The sequence below is a fragment of the Seriola dumerili genome, unplaced genomic scaffold, assembly GCF_002260705.1.
Source record: "Seriola dumerili isolate Sdu_G_001 unplaced genomic scaffold, Sdu_1.0 BDQW01000088.1, whole genome shotgun sequence".
Classification (NCBI taxonomy): Eukaryota; Metazoa; Chordata; class Actinopteri; order Carangiformes; family Carangidae; genus Seriola; species Seriola dumerili.
This window is the reverse complement of record NW_019174343.1, coordinates 1,553,629-1,563,928: the sequence shown is the minus strand read 5'-3', so window position 1 is coordinate 1,563,928 and position 10,300 is coordinate 1,553,629. Positions and strand designations below refer to the sequence as shown.

The 10,300-nt window shown below is 41.0% G+C and overlaps 1 protein-coding gene across 1 annotated transcript; it reads right to left on the bottom strand.

Moving 5' to 3' along the window:
• Window positions 1-1,044: 1,044 nt before the first annotated feature.
• fezf2 (FEZ family zinc finger 2) lies at window positions 1,045-4,699 on the bottom strand. The gene is made up of 4 exons (XM_022745498.1): window positions 3,857-4,699; window positions 3,246-3,380; window positions 3,004-3,136; window positions 1,045-1,304 (listed from the first exon to the last, which is right to left on the bottom strand). The coding sequence occupies exons 1-4, from the start codon at window positions 4,613-4,615 to the stop codon at window positions 1,054-1,056; spliced, it is 1,278 nt and encodes a 425-aa protein (XP_022601219.1). The 5' UTR covers window positions 4,616-4,699; the 3' UTR covers window positions 1,045-1,053.
• Window positions 4,700-10,300: the final 5,601 nt, after the last annotated feature.

Here is a 10,300-nt window from a genome sequence, read left to right as displayed (position 1 = left end):
TCAAGCCTCCCGAGGCCGTTTAGCTGGTTAATGTAATTCGCTTTCAAGGGCTCATGTTATCTCTGATCATTACGCCGGAGTCAAGTGTAAATGCTGCAGTATTAAGATCGTGTCTGTCAATAAATGGTGAAGCAAAGTGGCTGCAGAGCATACACTAGAGCCAGACTGTGTCTATATGTGGGTTTCTGATGAAACTTCACAATAAAACAACTGCAAAGTTTAGCTGTTGTCGCATTCATTCATCTAATCAACTTATACCTTAGAAATAAAACATCCTGAAGCTTAAAGCTGATCTTTAAATAAATCAAATCAATGAATGAATTAAGACGAAGTACAACAAACAAAACAAAGAAGAAAACAACAAATCTCAACATGTGGCTGTATTTAATGCTCTGTTGTTCCTGGTGTCTTCATGCTCTTATTATTATTTTAATTTTCATGTGTTTTATAAACTGTTTTGCAGCCGTTGGCTAAAACTAAACTTTACTCAGTACAACTTTCATCACATTATTCAGTTTTATTTTCAAATGCTTCTAAAAATGGAAACAACATGGCTCAAACATTCAGGTTTCATTATAAGTTATAACTTAACTCATTCACAATAACATTTTTTTTCTGTGAAATACACAATGGCAACGCGGTCCCCGGACGGCTCACATTTTAAATAACAATTTTTATTTCCATAGCCTATTATTTACAGTCCCAGCAGGGAGACACATGATTCATCCCTGTCTGATGCTTGAAACGAAGCAGGAAGAAATTCTACCTGGACAGAAAAAAAACAATTAAGTTCCTACAGAACGGGACCAGTGTTAAGTGTGTGGTGTTGTCTCTTCTTCTCTGGTCTTTACAGTGTCACTGTTGGTGCACTTGGGCAGGATCCTAAAACTCATCAGATTACCACAGTTCTCATTAAGGGCTTGCGTCCAATTTTATTGGACCTTCCCACCTTTTCTCTGGACCTTGAAAAACTGTTCAACACAGCCACAAGTGCAGGACCTCAGCCGCTCTCTGTGGCCTCACAGTCCAAAAAAGAACCCAGCAGTGTGTGGCTCAGCTCTGCAGCTGTCTGGAGGCCTCTGTGGCCGCAGAGAAGCCGTTGTCATGCAGCTTCCTGATGTGTTTCTTCAGGTCAAAGTTGCGGCAGAAGCCCTTGCCGCAGGTGGTGCAGGTGAAGGGCTTCTTGTCGTTGTGCGTGTGCATGTGGAAGGTCAGGTTGTAGATCTGGTGGAAGGCCTTGTTGCAGATGGAGCACTTGTACTGCTTCTCTCCGCTGTGCGTCAGCTTGTGATTCTTGTAGTTTCCTGGAGAAAATAATGAACACGTGCATGAGAGGAGTGGATGATTAGACACATAACATGCCTTAACTCTTATTTTCATTTTTAATGTACTTATTATTTTTTAATTGTTTAATCTCCCTGAACCTCAAGTGCTGCTCTTCACATTTCCTCTGAGCAGGAGCTCAAAACTTAAAAAGATTCACTCCTCAGATTTGAGAAATTAGAAGCAGCTGTTTGGTGTTTTTACAACAACTTCTCAAGACTAAATGTAACATAAACTTCCTTGCATGAGTGTGGAGGACTTGGAGTGAAAATTACACACCATGACATTTATTTATCTCGTGTGACAAAGAGTGAAAACAGCCTAAAATGCAGATGTTAGTTGACTAAGCACAACTTTCTCTCTCTGGAAAATAAAGCGCGGAGTCAAAACTGAATAACACTTCTTTTCGTGAATGAATAAAAATTTTGAAGCACAAAAACCCTCAGAGATGATCTGAAGAATGATGAACGCAAGATGAATCATGAGAGAATCTGATTTTTATTGGAGTCTTTGAAAACATCCGGATGATTTCAGGTTAATTTCACCAGTTTTGTGACTTAAAAAAAAAACAAACAAACAAAGGAAATGATGCAAAGCTGCAGAAAATTAAATTAAGATTTTTTTCCTCAGCTGAAACAACTAGAAAAGATAAATGGAGAGAGTGAGAATCTTCTGAGAAAGTGAAAGAGGCCTTCTTTTCTTTTCCCCACCAAGGTCAACAGTTCACTGTGAAGTTAGAGCTCCCTCTGTCCCTCTGCTCTGCCTCGCCTTCATTAATCAGAGGGGTTTTTTGTGCCAAAGTCAAGAAGTTGTCAAACTTTGTCAGAATCAAGCGCGGCGACAACTCAACGAAAAAGCCCCGCTTCCCAACTTCGCCGGGGTCTCGCAGCTGACCCAGAGCAAATGCTGCCGTCTTGAAGGGAGAATTAGTCCGTGTAAAGTGACATGTCCTATTTCCACTGATCGCTTCACGCTCATCGGTGGGCCTGCAATTATTTCCCCCTTCATTACTCTCACATATAACTCAGAGCAGCAGCATATGGTCATGTTCTACCCCTCTCTGATTTATTTCAGCAGACTCTGAAGATTCCTTCACAAGAGACAAACGTGGATTTTTTTCTTTCCTGCAGCTTCACAGAGTTTAATCTAAACCAAGAGGATAAACGGCCACTGTTCCTCATGTAAAATGACATGCAATAAAAATTGAGTATAACAACCTATTCATTTTTCTCTATGCCTCAAATCCAACTATGCAGCAACACAGCAAGACACCATCCAACAGCAGCATTATAACATTAGACCAGAGGTTCAGTGCAGAAATTCCTTAACTCTGAAAAATACGATTTTATAAAAAGAGAGAAGAATCAAATGAAGTCAGATTATTTGTCTTATTTTTCCTCAAACAGGAAGATTAAAAAATAGATGAAAAAAGAGAAACGACGTTTGATCTTTGAAAAATGTTCAACATTAAAAACAGATGAGATGATCTCTGCAGGACTGGAGATTTTTTCTCGTTTTCAGAAAAATTTCAGGAGTGAAGGAGGAAATAAATACATTTCAAAAAATCGATTTTTCTTTGTATAATTTTTCAGAATATAAGACTGTATGTATTTTAATGCAATTAAAACTACAGTATTGTTAAAGGCTCTTGCAGAGCCTCGTGCAGGTGACAGCATTTACCTTTCTGGTGGAAACCTTTCCCACAGAACTCACACACGAACGGTTTGTACCCGGCGTGGATCCGGACGTGCGTGTTGAGCGTCGAGCTTCTGTTGAACGCTTTTCCACACTGGTTGCATTTATGAGGCTTTTCCTTCACACAAAATATAAATGAAAATAATAATAAAGAGGAAAAATGTGTTAAAATGGATTTTTAAAAAAAGCGGGATTTTAAAAGAGATAAATAAAGCGCCGCGTCTCACCTGTGTGTGGATGATCTTGTGTCTGCACAGAGTGCTGGCCTGTCGGAAGCCTTTGCCGCACACTTTACACACAAAGGGCCGGGCCCCGGTGTGCACCGGCATGTGTCTGGTCAGATTGTAATGCGCGTTAAAAACCTGCGGAGAAACAAACACACAGAGGATTTTATTATTATTATTATTATTATTATTATTATTATTATTATTATTATTATTATTATTATTATTATTATTATTATTATTATTGGGAGTGAGTCAGAAACGTGTCAGTAAAAATATCTAATTTAGACAAATCTGTATTTCATTTTTAGTTATTTAGTCTGTTCTTTCACGGGAAATATTCGTTTTAATTGAAAACATTTTTTTCATAATTTTTTTTATTATTTAGAATTTAAATTCAAAATTTGTACCTTTAAAAAAGAAAATTATAAAAACGTGGTGTCACTTTAGTGTTTGCTAACCCAGAGAATTAAATGGTTGCTGGGCCAGAATGTTGTTTTCATATGTATTGATGAGCATTATAATCTTAAAGGAAAATGAATTAAAACATTATAAATCCTGGGAAAACCCTGTGAAGCTGGATCATCCATTTAACGTGGATTCACAAACTTTACCTTTCCACACACTTCACACGTGAAGTTCTTGGGCTTCCCGTCCGCGGCGCCGCTGCCGCTCAGCTTGCTGTGAGTCTTGACGCCGTTCTTCTCGGCGCTCAGGCCGTGGTTCTCCTTCACTATCTGGTCCAGCTGCCCCGGCAGATGTTCTTTGTGCGGGTACTGAGGTGTTGGCAGCTTGTCGGTCCCGACCCCTGACAGCTTGGCGTTCTCCAGCAGCAAGAGTCTGTGGTGCGCCGACAGAGACGCCTGGGCCTGCGGACTGGAGACCCAGTGTCCGGCCAGCAGCTCCGACTGCTGGTACGCAGAGTCCAGGTAGTTGAGATAGTAGAGCGAGCCGCCGCTGGGCACGGCCACGGCCTGGTGGATGACCTGCGGCTTCACCACCCTGCTCCCCGGCGTCAGCAGCGGCTGCTTCAAACTCGGCTCAGCTTTGCCGCACAAGCCGCAGTTCCCTTTGCACGGAGCGGCTGCGGAACCGCAAAAAGTCCCTCTCAAACTGGCCCTCCACAGCTCGGAGTAGTTCATCAGCGCCTTGGCTTGGAGGTCGTAGCTGAAGGGCTGCAGCGGGATCATGCAGGGGATCGGGGAGCACAGTCCCAGCAGCTTCTTCCCCTCCGACCGCTCTTCCGTGCTCCCCTTCGGCTCCGAGCTCTTGGACATGATCCGGTCTATGGAGAAGGCCAGGGTCTTCGGAGCCGCGGACGGCCCGGTCCTCCCGCAGGACATCACCGTCTCCAGCGAGGCAGAACTTGCCATTCTGTTGTTGGTGTTTGTGTTTAGTTTGCGACAGAGCAGAACTTGGTGTGAGCAACACCCGGTGTAGTCCGACCCTCTCCTCCAGCTGCCCCGCGTCTTTTCACTCTCCTGAGCTCCCAGCAGAAAAGACAGGAGGACACATCAGTTTAATAAGCACCTTGCTGTCACAGTGTCACGCATTTGCATTCAAATGGCCATCCCCCCTGCAACAATAGCATCCAGGGGTGATGGATTAATGCTCATTAACTACTGCACACAAAATTAACAGGACATTACAGAGCTCGTTAGGGAGAAGAAGAAGAAGAAGAAGAAGAAGAAGAAGAGGAAGAAGAGGAGGAGGAGGAGGAGGAAAAAAGATGCTGCAGCTCCTGGAGGACGCGTGAGCAGAAAGTTGAGCCGGTTTTGGAGGTTACCTCTTTAATGGTCAGATGGGTGTGGAGAAACCAGCCGACTGCTCTCTGTCACACGCTGGCAGCGGCCACCCCTCCTCAGCGCGGATCACTGTCTCCTGACATCAGCGGGCACCCAAACTCTCCAGTGAGTGACAGGGAGACGCCCTCATCAACCTGCGCGCCATAAGACAGAGGGGGTGGCACGACTGACAGAGGCTACATGTGTCATCTGAAACATGGCTGAAAATATTACGCTCATAATTATGTTTTCATCATTAAAGGCGCGTTTGAGGACCTGTGGCTCTGTGAGTCTGCTGCTGCTGCTGCTGCTGCTGCTGCTGCTTTCACTCTATTTTCTTTTTCACTTTGGGGATTTTTTTTTTTTCAGGAGAAAGCTACTAATCTCCGGAGATTGGAGCTCTCCTTCTCCACGCCGGCTTATATACTTACTTACTGTTGGTATAAATTCGAGGACGTCCAATTTCCACCTGTTTAAGAGCAGAGACTCCCTTTGGATCCTATTAAACGTTGTTCCTCCTTCCCTCTATTCAAAAGAAGCAATTTTCCAAAGCGATTCAAGGCTCAACTCAGCGCAGGGAGGGAAGGAGGAAAGAAAAAACACAAGCTCTTTCACTTTTAGCCACTAAAGCACTGCGTGAACCTGGTTTTGTGTTTTTTTTTCTCTTCCTGAAATAGAGGGACGGATTAAAGAGGGAGAGAGAAAAAGAGAAAAGACTTAGCTTGGTCAGAGGTATACAAGGACAAATGAAAAGAGAGGCTTTCTCTCTAAAGAGGCATACAAGAAGTTTGCTGGAATCCGCCGTGTTGTGTGGCGGCTACAATGAGCAGCAGCCTCTCTTCTATTCGCCACAAGGGCCGCGTTGAATTCATGTGTTTGCAGGCCATTTTACCTGAGGGACTCCCAACAAGTGAGCGAGGCACAGGACGGTTCATAACACGTCCAGGCTGGGGGAGGGTGGAGGAGGAGAGGGGAGAGAAAAACTAAGAATGTGACATTTCATTTCACGTTTTATTTATTTTATTAAATGTATTTTTAATAACAGCCTATATGTAAAAAAAAAAAAAAAGAAAAAAAAGTCATTTAGACAGGAGACTTAAACCATTTGAATATGTGGCAGGACTCTTACTTTGTCTTTTAAGACCTTTGATTATAGGAAGAACAAAGTCCACAGCTCCATCACTGGAGTCACAGTACAGATCCTCCGTCAAATATTCCTCCAATACAAGGGAAAGTTGTTCAGTCACATTTTTACTTGAGTTAAAGTACTGGAGTACCTGAGTAGTAGTACTGGTTGTGAAGTATTCAAAAGCACCTTTTTTATATCAACACATTGTTGTATTGTTCCACATTTACAGACCGTAATGACTCTGAAACAACCTACTGACTGACTGACTGGCTGACTGACTGACTGACTGTAGATGCTTCAAAGCCTGTAGAAATCACCATAAAAACACAATTGAATCAATCAAAGGAGTTACTGTTGTTTTCATATTTTTTCTTTTAGTCGGTGATGAAGTCTGGTCGTGGTAAACACAGCAAACATTTCAAACTAAATGAATCTTTATTTATTTCTAAACCTTCAAACACAGACCTCAGATCAGACCATGGTCTCTGGTGAAGAATCTTCTGCCTCATCTTTATCTAACGTCTCCATCGTTAGGACACTGACAGGTGATGACTGACAGTGGAGGAGTTGACTGTCATTGGTTTTTCTCCTGTGATGAACACAGTGTATGGTCTATCACAGTTTCAAAATAAAATGAAATTCATTTTAGAGCCAGACCGATATATCGGTCAGCCAATATTATCGGCCGTTATTGGCTTATCACAGATATATTGGTATCGGTGCATATATTCTCCAATATGCGCTGATATGAATACTTTTATTAAGAAGTAATAATGCAGTGGAAATGCTCGGGTCAAGTCAAGATAAATAGGCAGCATTTGATTCTTTGTTTTCATTCAAGTTAAATATGTATATATATATATATATATTAATATATATACATATTTGTTCTTATGTTTTTTATTTATAGTTTATATATACACGTATGTATATTTATAGTTATTTAATTCCCAGTGAAATGTACTGTTTCAGTGCACTGATGTCATTTTGGACAATAAAGTTTATTGTTAAACTGTCCTGCTTTCAGCACATATCTTTTTCACAGGAAGGATCCACACACACCAAACTAATTTTTGTTCCAATAATGTTTTCTAACTAAACTATCAAACATTAACAAATTATTTATTTATCATTAATAAAACTGTTATTCACTTTTTATAACCACTTAGGTTGTGGTATTAGAAAAGTCAGTCAACATGACAGGGGGGTTCTTGGAACAGGTTGAATAAATGAATGTTGTCATGTGGTTCTTTCTAACATATATAACATGTGTATTGATGATCTCAAACCAACTCAGCTCAGTATTGTCCTCTTTTGAATTTTAACTCTGTGTGTTTGTGTGTATGTCAGCATCATTGCAAATGAGGGAAACCTCAATGACCTTCCAGGCTTAATTAAAAAATTTAAATGAAAATATATATATGTGGCGCAGTGACATGTTCTTTCAGGCCTTTAGTTTCAGCCTCCACACACTTTACAAGACGTAAAACTCCTCTTACCTCTATCTACTTGTTCCAAGGCTTTTTCATGTTTTATCAAACCTTTGAGGAAATAATTCAAATCCAAGACCAAATTTAAATATTTCATTTATATATACCTATATATACCTTTACCGATAATTCAGCTGAACTTTACAGTGACCACTAGAATTTAAAATAATGTTCTGTGATTCTAGACATAAACATATACACACATTGATTCTGTCATTTTTATTCTGAAAAGTTCTTTTCCAGCTGTTTGTTCTTAGAAGATATCTTGTAGGAGGTTATTGTAGAATATTCTGTGCATTTCAGTTAGTTTAGTTTTGTGTTGCTGCTCCACTCAGCTCACCCCCCTCTGTTTAATCACTGCTGGTCTGTGTTATCCTGGAGGTGGAGGAAGGTGATGATTTACCTCCAGCCTTATAGACTCAGCACAGCATGACACCATCCTATAACACTAGTTTTCCTGTTAATAACCTTAAAAACGTCCCTGGTCTGTTTTGTTTTACACCTGCATCTCAGCATGGAGGGATTACTGCCCGTTGTCTCGGTGCTACTCATATGTAAATAGGGCAAAAATACTCTAATTTGAGTTTATTCAGGCACAATTGCCGGCTCATCCACACAATAAACATTGATCCTATTGCTGTAACCCAGGCCCCTCTATTTAGCTCTAACAGCAATTAGCTCCAGCATTGATTTGCGGGACTCTTGCTTCTTGCCTGCAGGCATGTGAGGGTCATAAATACTGGCTGGATGTGGCAAAGCTTTTCTCCACACTGTTGTGATTTTACCTTTTCAGTGCTAAAAAAAACAATTATAGAGTAACATTTTTAGATATTGAATTTGGAGCCAATGACAGATTTTTTTATAGGCTTACAGCCGAGTGAAGACTCATTGATCTGTCCACAGTGCACCCACAGTCTGTCAGTCTTTTATCCATCCTTCAGTTTTCTAAAACCTCTTGTCCTGTTCAGGGTCAGTAAGGTCCAGTCAGCATTTAAATTACAGGTATATCTATTATTATTTATGATTTTGACCAGGTGATAAAATACTGTAACTACTGCATTTTTGTGTTTTCATTACTTATTTCTTAAGTATAAATGCATACTGGCCTATGAAGAGCACCAGAAAAAGATTTTTTTTAAAAATAGTTGGACTTAATGTTAAAAACCTGACACATTAAACACCACACAGTTTATTCTATATGATCAGAGATTTCGGAGACATTTCGATCATCATGCACAGGTGTAGTGTCTGTCAAGTGGAAATACGTCTTGAATTTATTGTGTCATCGTTGTGAGATTTAATGGATCCTGTCGCATAATCTCAAATAAACTAAACTAACTTGACAAAAAGTAACGTCTCAACACAATTCCAAGTTAGCTTTTAACCATATCTTATGGCTTCCCACCTTCTTCCCTTTGCAGTTGGTCAGCTGTCATGTAAATGACTGTATGCACATGTACAGGCGTTGCTTCATTCAGTGGTAGGACAGATTACTACTTTATGGGAGAGACACTGGGTGTCCACGTCATCATTTCCAAAGGTTTCAAACCAGTTTTCAAACTAAAAAGGGTCCAGCAGAGTTTCCAAAGCTCTCAGATGCACTTTCAAATGAAAACATAGTAGGGTGAATGTAGCCTGAGTTGCCACTTGGGTCCTCACGTACTTGAATGACAACAAAAAAACAGACAGTATAGAGAGATGTGGTGGTTAGAAAGTTTACAGTGATCTTGTTGGCAGGACAACATGGACTCTACTGATACTACTAGGTTTAATGGACTCATTGAGTCTAAGAACAACCTGCTGGAGGGAGAATAATAACAGGTAAAAGTTTGAGTTTTAAGTTTAAGTTTATGAGGAGGCAGTGTGAACAGGAGAAGTCCCTGCAGCCTGCTGACTTCTTTTTTAAGTCTGAGAGGAGCCCTGTATCCTGAGAGCAGAGAGCATGGGATGGAATATAGTGTCGGTTTTAAGGAGGTCAGACAGGTATGATGGTGTCTGATCATTTTGTGTGTGATTAGAAGCACCTTAAAGTCTGCTCTGACATGGACAAGGAGCCAATGAAGGGGATGATAAAACTGGTGTAATGTGCACTATTTTTTTTCTTTTCGTTTTAGTTAAAATTGTAGCTGCAGCATCTGAACCGTTTGAAGAGTTTTAGTACGAGCCTGTGGCAGACCTGAGAACTAAACATTATAATAATCAACACAGGCTGAAACAAAAGTAGGGCCTCAGCATCAGCATATGAGTGTAGAGGAACTAGGCTATTACACTTTGAGTAGTACAAACATTACACTGGCTCTTGTTTAATATTGGGGCAAACACATACACCAAATTAATTATATAATATAATATATAATTAGAAATAATAAATTCTTGATTTGGGCGACAGTTTTGGGTGCAGTGGTTAGCGCTGTCGCCTCACAGCAAGAAGGTTCCGGGTTCGAGTCCCGGTTCGGTCTTTCTGTGTGGAGTTTGCATGTTCTCCCCGTGCCTGTGTGGGTTCTCTCCGGGTACTCCGGCTTCCTCCCACAGTCCAAAGACATGCAAATGGGGACTAGGCTGATTGAATACTCTAAACTGACCATAGGTGTGACTGTGAGAGAGGATGGTTGTTTGTCTCTGTGTGTTTGCCCTGCGATGGACTGGCGACCTGTC